The sequence below is a fragment of the Balaenoptera acutorostrata genome, chromosome 2, assembly GCF_949987535.1.
Source record: "Balaenoptera acutorostrata chromosome 2, mBalAcu1.1, whole genome shotgun sequence".
NCBI classification, from domain to species: Eukaryota; Metazoa; Chordata; class Mammalia; order Artiodactyla; family Balaenopteridae; genus Balaenoptera; species Balaenoptera acutorostrata.
Window position 1 is genome coordinate 136,106,652 of NC_080065.1, and position 16,585 is coordinate 136,123,236.

At 43.9% G+C, this 16,585-nt stretch overlaps 1 protein-coding gene and 1 long non-coding RNA gene across 2 annotated transcripts in view; both read right to left on the bottom strand.

Moving 5' to 3' along the window:
• Positions 1 to 5,013, bottom strand: part of LOC103010721 (proton-coupled amino acid transporter 2) — a 29,323-nt gene extending 24,310 nt beyond the window's left edge. The window contains exons 1-4 of the mRNA XM_007188623.3: positions 4,727 to 5,013; positions 1,422 to 1,512; positions 713 to 801; positions 68 to 163 (exon numbers count right to left, since the gene is read on the bottom strand). Of these exons, the coding sequence (XP_007188685.2) occupies positions 68 to 163; positions 713 to 801; positions 1,422 to 1,512; positions 4,727 to 4,890 (440 nt within the window). The 5' untranslated portion in view covers positions 4,891 to 5,013. The remainder of the gene's footprint in view (positions 1 to 67; positions 164 to 712; positions 802 to 1,421; positions 1,513 to 4,726) is intronic.
• A 7,368-nt stretch (positions 5,014 to 12,381) lies between these two features.
• LOC130707388 (uncharacterized) overlaps positions 12,382 to 16,585 on the bottom strand; it is a 65,700-nt gene continuing 61,496 nt past the window's right edge. The window contains exon 5 of the long non-coding RNA XR_009007283.1: positions 12,382 to 12,611. This is a non-coding gene — a long non-coding RNA (uncharacterized LOC130707388). The remainder of the gene's footprint in view (positions 12,612 to 16,585) is intronic.

A 16,585-nucleotide genomic window follows, 5' to 3' on the forward strand; every position in this document is an offset into this window, starting at 1 on the left:
CCAGGGAAGAGAGCATCCCTGACAGCCGCACGTCCTCCCTACTTTGGGCAAAGCAAGACCAAGGTACCTTCCCCAGTGGGCGTGGTTCCGGAGCCAGGTGCTGGGGCTGCCTTCTAGTCCGTGCATCACCGTGTCCCCGTAGTCCATAAAGGGCTTGTTCAGTCTGCAGGAGAGACTGCATACAGTTACCAAGAGGCAGTTTAAATTAAGATGATATACTGAAAAGTCAGGAGACGCATAGCAAGACAGAACCCAGCTAGAATGGAAAGAACACTGGGGCAGAAACCCAAGTTCTAGTTCAGGTTTTGACACCTGGTGGTATTTCCTTGGTGGCTTGTTTTCCTTACATGTCAAGTGGGACGGTGACTATATAACATGGGTAATAATACACACCTTGCATGGGTACAGTAGTTCTCATATCCTTGATCCCACTGGATCCTCATGACAATTCTCTGAGGCAAGGTTAGGCATGGATTGTTTATGCCCAATTTATAGATGAGCCAAACAGATAAGCACAATGGCCTGATTGAGATCACCTAATGAGTCATGTGGTAGAGCTTCATTTAGGTCCCTGCCCCAAATGCTTTTCTCTTTTTCTTGGCCTTGTTGGAAGAAATTAAGAAGTGAACTCTTGTTATATGTGGGATGCTTCTGGGATGTCCCTGAGAACCAAGTACCAAAGGAAGTGACAAGAGGACGGTGTTTTCCTCACCTGTGGCAGAAGCGCTGGGCGCACCTGACCAGGATGTGCATACAGTGGCAGGAGATGAAGCCCATGGCCAGCAAACTGAGAGGGCCCATCTGGAGGAAGGGCCAAGGGGCAAGGGAAGAGAGAAGAGAATGGACTTGTGAATAACTCGGCCAGGAGAGATTTGGTAGTGCAGATATTATTCCGAACTCCAAGAATTTTCTAGCAAACTGGTTTGCAAACTCTTTTTAGCAGTAACAGCGATTCTTTCTTTTCTTTTTTCTTTCTTGAAGTATACTTGACTTACAATGTTATCTATTCTTGCAAATATGCTCTCAAGTCGTACTCCGGGAAAGTGCAAAAGGCAGTCACAGTGGGGTACGGTGGAAGGAGTAAGGGCTCAGAACTGTGGTCCTCAGGGGCCTCTGAGGTGCCCCTGGGAGCTAGTGCTCTACAGAGCACAGCTGGAAAACCAGTCATAGTCCAACCCTTGCATTCCACAGGGGAGGAAGCTGAGGCCTGCACAGTGGACAACTGGCTTGCTGAGGCCACTCAAAGCCTGTGGCAGGGCCAGAACTCAAACCTAGGCTAGATATCTAGACTCCAAGTCTGGACCAAGCTGCCTTTCAGAAAGATTGCTCACTGTGGGCCACTATAAACCTTTAGAGGCTGTCCTCGTACCTCCCTGCTACCATCCAGTTGTACTGGCCCCACCTGTGGCAGCCCCTCTTACCAGGATGCCTGCATTCTTCGTAGCCAGGGGTAGTCCCAGGATCCCTGTGCCTATGTTACCTTTCACCAGGTGAACCAAGGTCTGGAATGCTCTAAAGGAGAGGAAAAAGACATGAGCATGTGGGTGTGCAGAGGTGAGGAGATCCAACAGGCATTCTGTCCCAGCGTGCCCACACCAGAGTTGAGCTGGATAGGTGGGCTCCTGGTTGTCTCTCAGTCTCCACGGCCTTTGCTGGCACTCTGGGTCTCATGTAGGGTGACCAACCATCCCAGTTTGCCCAGAACTGTCCTGGTTTTATCAGCTAACACTCAATATATGCCATTAGAACACTTACTATATAACAGACATTATGCTAGGGATTACATGTATTATTCTCATTTAATCCTCTTGTCAAGACAAGGAAGTAGGTTATTGCCCTTATTTTGCAGATGAGGAAACTGAGGAATAGAGATTTTTAAAAATGACTTATCTAAGGATATATTGCGGAGCCAGAATTTGAACCCAGAACTGCCTCAGAGTCTTTGTTCTTCATCCCACTTCTACTGGACTGCCTCCCGGAAAGGAGCCCAGAGAGATGGGTTAAAGGGACAGCCCCATTTCATAATTGAGGGAAGTAAGGCTCAGAGAGGGCAGCAAACAGCCCAAGGTCATAATACTGGTAGCAGATATAGGACTGAACTCAGAGAAAAGGAGAAAGGGCAGGCAGCAAAGAGAAATCATTGTGACTTCTGAATGAAGAGGCCAAATGACTTGGTCCCCAGATGGGGTCTGTTGGGACAGGGTTATTTAGGGTTTGGGCTCCAGAGGGATTTTTTTTTTCCCTCAGGCCAGGACATCAAACTGGGGAATGGCAAGTCTCCTCCTACCTCCGGCAAAAACAAAACACAACACTCAGACTTTTAAGACAGATGTGAAGGTGGTCCAGAAGACAAGGTCTAAGCCACCCGGGGTGAAGTTCTAGGGAGGTATCCTCTCTGGCGGTGAATTAACAAAACAACCTATTTTTACACCTCTTTGTACCTGGACGAGGTTAAACTAAGATGAGTATCGGGTTAACATTTATAACTTGAGAAACCTTGGAAATTCCCCAGGAGAGCCTTCCAAGTGAAGAGACTTACTGTGAAGAACAGCAGAGGTATTATGGAAGAAGCCTGGTCTCTGGGGTTGGACAAACCAGGGATTAAAACCCAAGGCTGCACTTCCCTGGTGGTCCAGTGGTTAAGACTCCACGCCTCTACTTGGGGGCATGGGTTTGATCTACTACTTAACTAGCTGTGTTATCTTGGGCAACATGTCCACTTTGCTGAGCCTCTATGAATGTTAGGAGGAATATTTTTGGAAGAACTGCCCCAAACATTCAGGGATTAATATAAATGTTCTTTATATTAATCCCTGAATCCTCTAGCTTCCTGAGGATCTGCCATTTGTTAAGGGTTAAAGGGAAAAACTGTGGGAGAAAGAGGGTGGAGAGTCTCTGCGTCCCTTTCTCTCTCCCTGTGGGTGTCAACATCGCTGATTGAGCACTGCACCCCACGGCCCTCCAATGATGGGCTTGTTTTGCAACTAGGGTCAAAGGGTCACTTGGAAATTCCTAACTAAAGGACTTAGGACATCAGAATTTAACTTTGGGCGACTAAGACAACTTAATAATGTGGTGAGTTGTGCAAAGCACTGGGCTGGGAGGCAGGAGACCTGGGTTCTAGCCTTAACTCCTTTGGTGACTTCGGAACGTCACTGTAGTCACAGTAGTCGGCTTACGGGCACTAAGCTTGGGGGCTTCCTGCACAAATCGCCTTTGCAGCCACCCTGGGGAGGAGCCAACTGTTATTTCACAGGGGAGAAATTAGAGTACTAAGTTCTATCACTTGCTCAGGCTGGTAAGTAGCTGAAGTGGGAATTCAAACCCCGGTGAGCTAACTCCATAGGTACCATGCTTACCCAACCTGTTTATTACCTCCCTCCAAGCCAGGAGCTAGTTCTGACTTGCTTTCTTCTCTGATTCTTAAGTAGCTAAAATTGCCATCAAACCATATCTTATTGGGTTGGCCAAAAAGTTCGTTTGGGTTTTTCCATAAGATGTCACTATTCCAACCCAACCGTTCAGGACTGGTTCCCTCAAGGCCTCCGACGGAGAAATAGCCCACCTCAGCAGTGGATGCCCCAAGGCCTGGAGATCTCACCCTCAGGATCCTGAATTCTTAGCAACCCTGGGGGACTAGCCCTGGGGCAAGTGAACCCGGTCACAACGTCAGTCATTGTGTCCATCCCTGAATGGTCCTGCAGTGTGGCAGTGGGAGGAGCTTTGCCTGCCTCTTTCTCCCTCTTTGCTGCACACTCTCACCCAACCCACACAACACTCAACCTTTCAGATGTAACTGCCACAGGCAACCTCCTTAAATTCACACTGCCAACAATATGTCCCCATTTTGCATATGGGGAAAACTGAGGCTTCGAGAAAGAAGGAGCAGACTCACACCTTGGATGCAAGTGACCTTTCTACTACACCGACAGGGTCAACATTTTCTTCATAAAGCTGTGGAACCTGACCACCACGCCAGCCAGTCGCCCCACCCATTTTTCCTCAGTGAACTAGCCATGCTGCTTTAATGGTGGAGGCGAAGGGAGCTGGAGCTTGGCTTCCCTGCCGAAACTCTTTCAGTACACTCCTCCTTATCACGGTTTGAAAGCCTCACGAGTGAACCCCCCCTCTTCCCCCCAAACACACCCCAGGGAGGTGGAAGAAACTAGACTCTTCTACATACTGTGCTTTTGATGTTGTCACTGCAGTTGTCAATGGAAGTAGAGGCCCGGGTAACCGCAGGAAGGAGGCAATGCTTGGTTGTCTGTAGTTTTAGCTCAAGTGTCACCTTCTCCACCAAGAAGCTGGGGATTCTGCCCCCCTCCCGGACATTATCAGGACTGGCCAGGAGCAAAACTGACTCTAAGGCTATACTTCAATTAAAAACAAACAAACAGACAGACAGACAGACTCCAGGGCCAGCACTGGAGTCCAGCCCCCATCCTGCCAATGAGCCAGTGCGTGGCCTGGGGTAACTTGCCTTAGTTTCCCCACCTGCACATGTTGGGGGCTAGATCACTCTATCCTAAGGGCTTTCCTGACAGTCTCCCCTCCTGCCCCTTTAAGTTCTCAAGTTGACTCAGCCTCTGACTGCACCTTTTGCAGCTTTGGTTTCCCCAAGGTTGCATGATGGGTTGGGGGTCAGACACACCCCCCTCAGGTTTTTTGCCACTGCAAGCTTCCAGGCTGGAAGGCAGAACTGGGGATGGCAGAAAAGAGCACTCACGTTATGCCCTTGGTCGTCTCCGAGTCCGGCGACTCAGAAGGGCTTCCATCCAAGAAACCGGAATCCTTGTCCTGCAACTTCTTGGCACTTTCGTAAGAGGACTTGAGGTCCAGTTTGAGGTCAACAGCTCCCTGGGGACCACCGGCACTCTTTGTCATGGGCATGGCTGTTCACAAAGAGAGGGCTCCCGGTGATGGTGGGGTCTGCACTGAGCAGGAAGGTGTCCAGTCAGGTGCAAACCCCAGCTCAGCGGCTTGTGCCTTAGCAGGCGCTGGCCAAGTGGGAACGAGGCCCCACCCACCTCTGCTGGAGGGTGTGCCTCCTGCCCTGAAGAAGCTCAGTGGAAGAGGAGCAATGCCCAGGAGGAGGAGGAGAGGAGGGCAGGGGACTGGGGAGGGAGTCATCCCCGCTTACCTAGCAACAGTAACGGCAACAGCGACTATGACACTGATCATTTTGATAACTACTATTTATTAATCACTTCACTATGGGATAGATGCTCTTCTAAGTGCTTTACCTACATTTTCTCACTTAGTCCTATAAATTAACTAATGAGGAAATCAGGCTCTGAACTAAAGGGACCTGCCTAAGGTCACATAGCTAAAAAAGTGACAGAGTAGGGACGAGAGCCCAACGCGTCAGGCTTTTTAGCCAATAACCTATTTCTACATCCAAGAGAATATCTATCCCGCCCCGCCACCTCCGTTGGGGCAGGGGCTCCGCTTCTCACTGGCTGCATGCCTGCTCTAAGGCATCCTTGTGGGAGCTCCCCTTTCTTAAGCTGGAAAAAAAGGAGCACTTACTCACCTCGAACTGCTTCTTAGCTTCTGTGAGGCTCCAGGGAGAGAGGAGTGGGGATTCTTTTGGAAAGGGGCCGAGAGGCAGAGATTGTTCAACCCCTAGCCTAGCGCTGGCCTCAGGAGAGGGTGTGAGTTGCCTAAGGTCACATGTGGCAGTCAGGACAGAACTCTGCAGCTAAAGAAGGCTTTGGAGGTTTCTCTAGTGTTCCGTTCTCTGTCATTATCTCTGCTTCAGTGACAGATGAATGGGCCAAAATTTCCTCCTCCCTCAAAATTATAGCATTTACTCAAGCCATACCATTCCCCACGTCATCATCTCATGTGCCATGAGCTTTATTTAAATGGTCTCACAGCTAACTGGTAGCATTCGAGACAGATTTGTCTGGGCCCCTCCCTCACATGGGACCCTTTCCAAGGTCTTACATGCAATTTTGAATTTGTAATTTTGTGTTCTTTTTCTTAAAGAGGCTCTCTCCACCCTTTACTGCTACCCCCAATCCCCTTCCCAGTGGTATAAGCTTCAGACTCCACAAAGCCTGTCTACCTCTCTGGGTAGCACTGTTATTTTGTTTCTACAGATGTGGAAACTGAGGCTCAGGGAAGTAAAGAATAGCTTGCCCAAGGCCACAGCAAATCCTCTGCAGAGCCCAAACTCTACCCTAGTCAGATCTTTCTATCTCTGAAGGCTGAGGCTTTGACCACTACACTGACCTATTGGTTTGAATCCTTGCCCCACTCTTCAAGTTTCTTGCTCTGAATCAACTGAAACACTCACTGTGGTTTGAGAAACATCCTCTATTCCCTGGCCCAGCACCATTTAAGTGGCAGTATTCCTGGCCTGTGGGGTGGCAGAGATTCCATAATGTGATGCTAATCTCAGATCTCATCCACCGATAGATCTTTTTTCTTGTTCTGGCAACAAGATCAGTAAATAAGATTGTCTTGAGATGTTCAGATATAAGAGTAGTTCTTGGGACTTCCCTGGTGGTCCAGTGGTTTGGACTTGGCGCTTTCACTGCGGTGGTGGCCCCAGGTTCAATCTCTGGTCAGAGAACTAAGATCCCACAAGCTATGCGGTGCAGCCAAAAAAAAAAAAAAAAAAAGACTAGTTCTTGCTTTCCTCTCCAGGTTTGGAGAAGAACCCTGAGTTAATCTTCAAGCCTTTGGGAACAGGGCTGCTGGAATATCAGAATTTGGCTGGGGCCCTTCTCAGATATCATCACCTACAAGAAAACCTGCAGGGCACTGCCTGCAGACTTCCAACTTGTTGTACCACCTGTCAGCAGGCAAGAGGGATTCTTCCAGGATGAGAGCCTCCAAAATAAGCCCTTCTAACACTGGTCCAGGCATCTGTAGCTCTGGGTTCCACTACAGCTCTACCATACAGCTACTGTGATCCTGGAAAAGGTATTGCTCCCCTTTCCCCCTTGGTGAAATAGGTGCTAGATTATAGAGGACCTCCGAGGGACTGAGGACCCCAGGGCCTGTGTTTTTCATTCCCACTGGATGCTGAGATGCAGGTCCAGCTCCTCTTGGGTTGGGGCACATACAACTTATGTGAGGACAGCCTAAACTGCCGGACCTCTCCATAGAAGGTGGAACAAATGGGATTTAAGTAATGAGAATCATTTATGACCCTTTAGAGTAAACAGAGAACCTTGTGTTTTTTATTCTTTCATCGCAGTTTGGAAAGTTGATGTGTTATCAGAATCATCTGGGGAGATAATAAAGCACACAGAGACCCAGACTTATTGAAGTAGGGAGAATTCAGGCCTTTTTATTTTTACCAAGTTCCCCAGGTGGTTCTGATACTGGCCAGAGTTTGAGTTCCACTACTCTATGGACTAGGAAGAATTGCCCCTCTTTAATAAATTAGAGAACTGAGGCAAACAGCTGGGGAATGCTTTGCCTGAGGTTGTATTGAGTTGGCCAAAAACTTCGGATTTCTGTAAGATGTTACGGAAAAAGCTGAACGAACTTTTTGGCCAACCCAATATAATCTGGTGGAAATGAACACAAGTACTCTTTTGGGCTGGAAGTTAGGGACTTCAAAAACAACAATGAAACCAACACTCAGGTGGAATTTATTACACCATCCTTGTTTCCTCAGGCACCTTTTCATAGCCTGTGGTTGTTTACTATGGCTCTCCTGTTGCCTAGATAAAAATGATAATACACTCACATGTGCCTAGCTCTAGACTAAGTGTGTTACATAAGGTAGGCACTCTTATTATCCTCATTAGCTGAGGAAACCGAGGCTCAGAAAAGTTTACTTCACTTGCCTAAAGGCAGGGCTCTGATTTGAATCCAAGCCTCTGAAGCTGTAGTTTAGTTATTCCCATGTTCCCTTATATCCCTAGTGCATAGTAGAAACTCCAGAATTAGAACAAAACAAAACAAAACAAAAAAACCCCTCCCATGTACATAGTTTATGTGGTTCAAGACTTTGGGGTTTCATGCATCAATCAAACTTCCAAATGAATTTTAGGGCCTGCCATTCCACTTCTGCAAGGACTAGGCCATTAGCCACTGCAGTCGCCCACTGACAGTGCACCCTGAAGGAAATTCAGGAAGCATTCTGTGCTTTGACTGGCTCTAGATAGTTAAGATGCATATCTAAAGAATAATTTCAATGAACTCAGATGCTTGCATCTTCCCATACAAAGAAAAGCACTAAAATTGTTAGCTTGAGATGTGTGTTCTTTGTGATTATCTTTTGATGTTTGACTATGTTTTTTTTTGTTTTTCCAGCAGAAAAACTCATATATCCTGGCGCCTCCCTTATCTCTTTGGATAAGATACCTCAGAGGTATCTGAGAGGCTGTCTATTGGGCTATAGTCCTCAGTAAGGTCCCTGAATAAAACTTAACTCGCAACTTTTACGTTGTGCATTTTTCTTTCAGTCAACAGTTTTGGTGACCATGAAAGGATTCAGAGAAGACTTTTCTCCTTTGAACTCTATGAGGATACAGAGTCTTGGTACTAGCAGAGGCCCCTTGTGCCTGTCTGCCTCCTCAGTGATTCCAGATGAATTTGGGTGAGTCTCTCCTGGGTCTTGGATCTCCTGTTATTGGCTGATGATCATAAGTTTTATTTGTTGGTGGATAAACTCCTCCCTGTGAGGAGTAGGTCTTCCTTGAACTTAGTTTCAAGAAGAGGTACCTGGGTTGCCCCAGTTGAAAAACACCGAGTGGGTTTAGACTGAGTGATTAGGTAGGAGACTGGCCTGTTATTTTCCCTTGAATTGGCTACTTTAATTGGGTTTGTCAGAATAAAAGTAAAAGTGTTACATGAGCGTTTTCAGCTCTGAAGAAGAAAAGGGACATCTCCTCCCGGCCAGCAATGGCTTTCTCAGGCAACTGAGAAACTTGCAGGAGTGGTGGAGGCAAGTCCTCATACCAGGTAGCAGTCCCATAGGGAAACCCAGTTATTTAATTAAAAAAACTTGCTCCTCTGGGGAACCACGTATAAGAGCTGGCCACTCAGTGATCTGAGCAACCGCGGCGGTCTTAGATTGCCAGAGGGAAAAGCCAAGACATGTAAAAGAGCTGAAACGACTCTAGGGTGACACCTAGAGGAGTTAAGCTCACAGACAGCACCTTGGCCCACCACACAATCATCAGTAGCAGTTTTATCCTGACAAACCAACCCAGAATGGGAAACAAAGCTTTCAAAATAAAAAAAAAAAGGAGCAACAGATTGCCAACCTCCAACTAACACCCCAGCCTGGTTCATGTATGTTACCTGTGAAAATTATACTTACAAATGCTTACTTAATTGGGGAAAATATACTAAAGGAAACCTCAACCTAAAATGGCCAAATTGGGGTTATTTTGACGTTCCAAAATTAATTTTTGTGTGTGTGTGTCTACAGTTAAAGAGCAGACTGAATGGAATGCTTATTTTGATTGGTATTTTAAAACTTCTGGAAGAGGAAATGATAAAGTAACTTCTTTGTGGGAAACCAACCAAAAAATTGCTTGAAACAACATCAGAATTTTTAAAAAGCTGCTAATGTTAACCCTGCCTCACTCTCTGCTCCTCCCTCATATCCTCTTTCATATGAACTGCCTGACCCAGATGCTCTCTCTCTCTTTCATCACCTTTGCCTCCTGCTGCTTCCTCTTTCCCCAGTAAAGGAGAAACTTGCATTTCTCTCCCCATGCCTTTAAGATGTAAATGTTCTAACTGATCTTTTTAGGCATTTTGTTCTGTGTTTCGAGAGCTTGGTCTCTGCCATCCAGAAGGGACACATACATTTGGCAGTCAGTCAAATAGACTGGGATTCCGAGCAGTCTCTTTGTGCCAATTTTCAGGGAAATTTATCAGAAGGGGTCCCAGCCCATAAGGAACCTATGTCATCTCAGCCTTTGTTGCATCGCCTCTACAATGCAGGCCTTTACTTTCTTAGACTACTTTGGGGAGTAAACTTTCTGGATCTTGTGAAGGCTTCATCTGTAACAGGGAAGAGCCAATTCTGAATCCATGTTGGATCTGTTTCTTTTACTTTAACCTTTGCTTTTCATTGTTTTTGTTATTATAATCACTGTCTAAGGCTGTAAGCATCCTGCCACAGGGTACCAAAGTGTCTTTGCTCAGCTCACAGAGAGACATTTTGACCCTACCCACCTGTGAATGGCTGCAGAAAAGAAGAAATTAACAGATCTCCTCCTATTTTGCAAGATAAATGGCCTTTTTACTTTACTTCCTCACCTCTTCTCCCTCTCTGTTCTATAAAAGAAACTGGCATCCAGACCCTGATAAGATGGTTTTGGGGGACCCTAGTCCGCCATCTTCTCGGTCTGCCGGCTTTCCAAATAAAGGTGCTATTCCTTGCCTCAACACCTCGTCTCCCGATGTACTGGCCTGTCGTGTGGCGAGCAGTGAGCCTGGACTCGGTAACACATCCTCTGAATTCTCTCTTGAGGATGACTCTTGTGTCGTCTTGGTTTGAGTTGCTATTAAAATACTACTCATCAATGGCCAGACAATGGATCCTTTAAGTTGGAGAAACTTCTAAATTGGTAAATTTTTAGAGAGTTCTCTTATAAATAGCTGTTTTATTGGTACCATGGAAAGACCAAATTAGAAGGTGGATACAGGGCTTTCCTGGTGGCGCAGTGGTTGAGAATCTGCCTGCCAATGCAGGGGACACGGGTTCGAGCCCTGGTCTGGGAAGATCCCACATGCCGCGGAGCAACTAGGCCCGTGAGCCACAATTACTGAGCCTGCGTGTCTGGAGCTTGTGCTCCGCAACAAGAGAGGCCGCGATAGTGAGAGGCCCGCGCACCGCGATGAAGAGTGGCCCCCACTTGCCGCAACTAGAGAAAGCCCTCGCACAGAAATGAAGACCCAACACAGCCATAAATAAATAAATAAATAAATAAACCCAAAGTTTAAAAAAAAAAAAAAAGAAGGTGGATACAAAAAATATAACAGCTAATCTTAAGAACACCCTTAATTTAAAACAAATTAAACAAACAAAAAATAGTTTAGGAAGCCTTATTTGTGGTCTTGGCTTCCCTTCAATGGGTCTTAGAGATGCTAATAAAAATATTAGATTAATTAATGTTAATTAGGTTGATTAACAAAGAAGAAGCTGAGGAGAGAGTCAAGAGACTTCTCCCCAACAAGGTGGAAATTTTAAAAGTACTTTGCCCAACAGGACGGAAATCTTTAGATGGTTATTAAGAAGTGGGATAAATAAAATGAATTGATGGGATTAAAACAAAGGTTTTGATACAACACCACCTAAAGTTGGATGAGCCAAAGAGACCCTATTAGCATTCCCCCCCAACATTAAAGGGACCCAAACAAGTCTGCTCTATTTACCCCAGTTCAAAAAAAATGTATAAGGCTGGAAGAAAATTACACTGAGATACCTGAGCAGCAATTGCTTGGGGCAACAGTTAGAACAATTAATCAAGTTAAAAGATTGACAAAAGGGCCTGAGTCCCTTGGCTCAACCCATCACTGTGGACCCCAAAGCCTTTTACACAAAAATGGATAAAATGGCCAGGGGATAAAAATGAAAGTTTCTGAGACTCCTTGTAAGACCAAGGCTTGTTAATGGGTCCTAACGGAAGCTAAAGTTAAAGGTATAAGAGTTAATAGAATTGAGATGAAAGTTGATAAAAATTGATGGGCTTTATATAAAATGGTTACACCTCTTTTGCCTAATTATATTGTGGGATAGACATTATGTCTCACTGGGGAATACTTGCACAGTATTCCTGGTACTAGAAGACAAGGCGTATAAATCTGCCCCTCAATCAATATTAATTAAAATACTAAAAGAAACCAATAGAGTTACCAGAGCCCACACAATATGAAGTAAAAACTGGGGGCTAATATTCAGGGGATAATAAAAGCAATAATGGAGACTTTTTTTCCCCTAGGGTAAATTGCTCTGGGTTTAACTTGTGCACTCAGAAAGAGGGCCTTTGCTGAATGCTTTGTGCAAACTTCTGGAAACATAATAAATTGAATCCTAAAGTTCTAGAACATAGAACCCTTGATTTTCAGTTTAGTTGGAAATCTACTTGCTGATATTAAAAAAAAAATCAAATTAAGGAAAATGTAGTCTAGCAAATCAATCTTCTGATATAATTTAGGTGGCAGACCAGTTCTTTGGGGGAATTAAAAGCAGGTATCTTTGTCTTGCAAATCTCTACAAATGTAAATATAGCCCACAATGACCTGAGACTGAGCCTAATTAGCTCAATCAGATAGAACCTGAAACCAAAGGGGGAAAAAGAAGGTTTTAAAACTCAAACTGCTAGAAAGGCTCTCTCACCCCAAATCTTAATTCACAGTCTCCATAAAGGTTTATTAAGAACAAATACAAACCTTAGGAGTCTTCTCCACAGGACTTCCCTGGTGGTGCAGTACATGAGACTCCGCGCTCCCAATGCAGGGGGCCTGGGTTCAATCCCTGGTTGGAGAAATAGATCCTGCGTGCATGCCGCAGGATGCTCTAAGCCTGCAGGCTGCAACTGAGTCCACATGCCACAACTAAGAGTCTGCATGTCACAACTAAAGATCCCGCATGCCACAGTGAAGATCCTGTGTGCCACAACGAAGACCTGGAGCAGCCAAAGTAAATAAATAAAAATTAAATTAAATTAAAAAGTCTTCTCCACAAATAGTAAAAAAGCCTTAGTCATCTGAGCAAATAAATTTAACTTATTCCAATGGTTATTTATAAACTAGTAAGTTTATACTGTATCATTAATACCTGATTCATGACTAAGATTTAAAATGAAGCTATGAGATCTCTGGTAATGTCTGTTTATATTCTGTGTGTCCATTATACATGTGATATGTCTCTACCTTCAGATAGTATTATCAAATCAAATTTATAAAAGAGCTCTATTTAACTGACTTAAAAGTAAGTGCTTACAAATTACATATTTCTAAATGTAACAGAAACTAACCCAAATGAATTTCAAGTTCACATGATCTAGGAAATATTCAATATTAAATTAATATTTGTTATTAGAGTTTGTTGGTTTAATTAATCCAGGTTTACTAAAAGTCAAATAAGGTTATATTATCTCTCTTATAAAATTCACCAGTAAGGACTTCCCTGGTGGTGCAGTGGTTAAGAATTCGCCTGCCAGTGCAGGGGACACGGGTTTGAGCCCTGGTCTGGGAAGATCCCACATGCCACGGAGCAACTAAGCCCGCGAGCCACAACTACTGAGCCTGCACGCCTAGAGCCCGTGCTCCACAACAAGAGAAACCACCGCAATGAGAAGCCCACGCACTGCAATGAAGAGTAGCCCCTGCACCGCAACTAGAGAAAGGCTGCGTGCAGCAGTAAAGACCCAATGCCGTCAAAAACAAAATATTAATTAATTAATTGATCAATCAATCAATTAAAATAGATAAATAAATAAATAAATAAAATTCGCCAGTAAGAAAATAGCTTAAAATGATGGCTGACTTGGTCTAATGTCTCTTAAACGTTTCATGGGTAATCTAAACATAATTGTTGGGAACAAGTGAATTAAATAGATATAAATGGGGTAAGAGCTTTCAGGTGATCTCTTTAAGAATACTTACATGTTATGGTATGTGTACTTAAAATTAATTTCTCCAGATTTTTGGTAACTTGAAACCTGAGAGTTTTGCTAAGTTAAGTTAAATGATGGAAGTTCATTAAATATCTAGATCATTCCCAAGTAAGATACTGAAACATTAATTACTGAACATAAGCTTCCTTTTAAAGAGAAGCTAAAGATATTTAGGACTGAAATTTAAGCACCAGGGTGCTACACTGAAATTTTTCTATAAAAATAGCACATTTAAAAAAATCATAAATAATATTTATAAGTTTACCAATCTATAGAACACTAATGTAAATGACAGTTCATAATTGCTTACTTCTTGGTTTTCACTAGAAATTAAGTGAAAATAAGGAAAACACCTTTATATGAAAGGGAAAGGTATATGGGATGGAAATGCATTTTGCTAAGAGAAAAGAAAGTAATTTTGTCCTGGAGAGAGACAAAGAAAGGGAAAACACAGGACAAAATCTCAAAGTGAAAAAGAAAGTTTTAGAAGGTTTGTGGGAAAGGCAACCCGAGAAAAGTTTTGTACAGGGTCAAGACTGCCTAATATTGGCCTCTCGCCTTCTGAGATGGCCCACACTCTGTCTATGGAGTGTGTATCTCCCTGAATAAGGCTTCTTTCACTTTGGCTCACCCTTGAATTCTTTCCTGTGCTGAGCCAAGAACCCACACTCAGCAGCCATCCTAGGGATTCGCCTGAGACCTGGGATGTGACCACCCTCTCATGCCCCACTTTCTTTCCTGCACTAATTTTGTGATCTAAGCCTGGCTGCAATGCTTGCCCTTGAACAGTTCTCAGTAACTAATGATCTTAAGGGAACAAAGGAATGCATGAACAGAGAAATGGCAGTCAAACAATCAGTGGTGGTAAAGCAGTCTTAGTTCCTCCCAAAGGATATATGTAATAATACATCTTTGAGTTCTGCAGGAACTGAGGGCCCCCCACCCACGTGGAGGACAGAATGATGATGTGGACCCTCTTGACTTCAATCAACTAAAGCTTGCACTCTGTCAACGTTTGCCCCAATTCTATGCTGGATTTTCCTCTGCTCAAGCCCCCTCATGAATATGCATGTACCCTTAACTTAAAATGTCCCCAGTTTTGCTGTTTGGGGAGACACTGCTGTGGGAAAGATCCTCAGTGTTCTCCTTACTTGCTGCAAGTAATAATACTTCCTTCTTTCGGAAAAAAAAAAAAAAAAAGACTGGCTAATAGTAAAATTTAATTGAGCAAATAAATTTTTTTTTTAATTTATTTATTTTATTTATGGCTGTGTTGGGTCTTCGTTTCTGTGCGAGGGCTTTCTCTAGTTGCGGCAAGTGGGGGTCACTCTTCATCGCGGTGCGCGGGCCTCTCGTTATCGTGGCCTCTCTTGTTGCGGAGCACAGGCTCCAGACGCGCAGGCTCAGTAATTGTGGCTCACGGGCCTAGTTGCTCCGCGGCATGTGGGATCTTCCCAGACCAGGGCTCAAACCCATGTCTCCTGCATTGGCAGGCAGATTCTCAACCACTGCGCCACCTGGGAAGCCCTGAGCAAATAAATTTTAATATTAAAAGTAAGCTGGTACAAAAACTAGAATTCGGTTTTCTCTCTATGTTAAGAAAACAAAGTTTTCTTAGAATACTGATCTACTTTTGGTAACATATTGTAAAGTTTCTTTACCGGTTAAGCAATCTGGCATAACTTTCTATAGTTGTCTTTAAAATCTTTTAGAATGAATAAGTATTATTTCACAGTGACCTGAGATCTTATCTGACCAAGTGTTTTAAAACCTTTTGTTATCTTTGATAAACTTTCCCAAGTCAAATTCTAAATGAAGTTTTTTTGACCTCTAGCTAACTTAGGGATGTTTCAAAGGACCCTGAAACATCCCAAAAAGAGATATTAAACTAATTAGGTTTATTTGGTAAGCTTAATTACATGGGAAACATTGTCAAATAGGTGGTAATAAACCTTCTTAGGTTATATTGTATGGGTAAATGTCATTAATATAGATACCCAAAAATTATACGGAATGCCAAAAAATCTGGTATGTCCTGTTATAATGTTCAGTCATAATTCTAGTTATCTTAAAATGTTGTATGTCACAGAAATAACTAAGTTTCTTTGTTAATTGCATGTAGTCAGATCTTTAACCATGCCATTTTAAGTCTTGTGTCATTTATAGATAGTCATTGTTTTACTCTGATGCTTCAAGAAGATCTTCAAGAATATTCATAAAAGGAACTTTTTGACAAGTAAGGTTTCTGACTTTTAGATCATATCACTCAACTTAGTAAGGAATTACAAAACTCTAATGAAAAACCTGATGGCTTCTTCCAGATCAACAGGAATTAACTGCATGGGACTGAATGAACTGATAAATAATTTCATGACTTTTTGTCTGAAACATCACAGGCTTTTAATCTTTATTTTCTAGAAAACCTTTCCTCTTACTCTAACTATGACCCACAACAAGTTGATAAAGTATACCTTTGCAAACAAAGATGAAATATTTATCTTTTTCTCTCTGCCTGATCCGTCCAGAATTTGGCCTCTCCAGCTGGCTCCCCTTCGGATTTGACGGCTTATTATGATCCAGATTACAACTGGTTATACTAATCATTGTTTTAAATTGTTTTCTCAGGACTTCCCTGGTGATGCAGTGGTTAAGAATCTGCCTACCAATTCAGGGGGCATGGGTTCAATCCCTGGTCCTGGAAGAACCCACATGCTGTGGAGCAACTAAGCCCATGTGCCACAACTACTGAGCCTGTGCTCTAGAGCCCGCAAGCCACAACTACTGAAGCCCACACGCCCTAGAGCCCACGCGCTGCAACTACTGAGCCCACGCACCGCAACTACTAAAGCCCGCGCACTCTAGGGCCCGTGCTCCACAACAAGAGAAGCCACCACAATGAGAAGTCCATGCACCACAACGAAGAGCAGCCCCTGCTCCCTGCAACTAGAGAAAGCCCACGTGCAGCAGCAAAGACACAACAC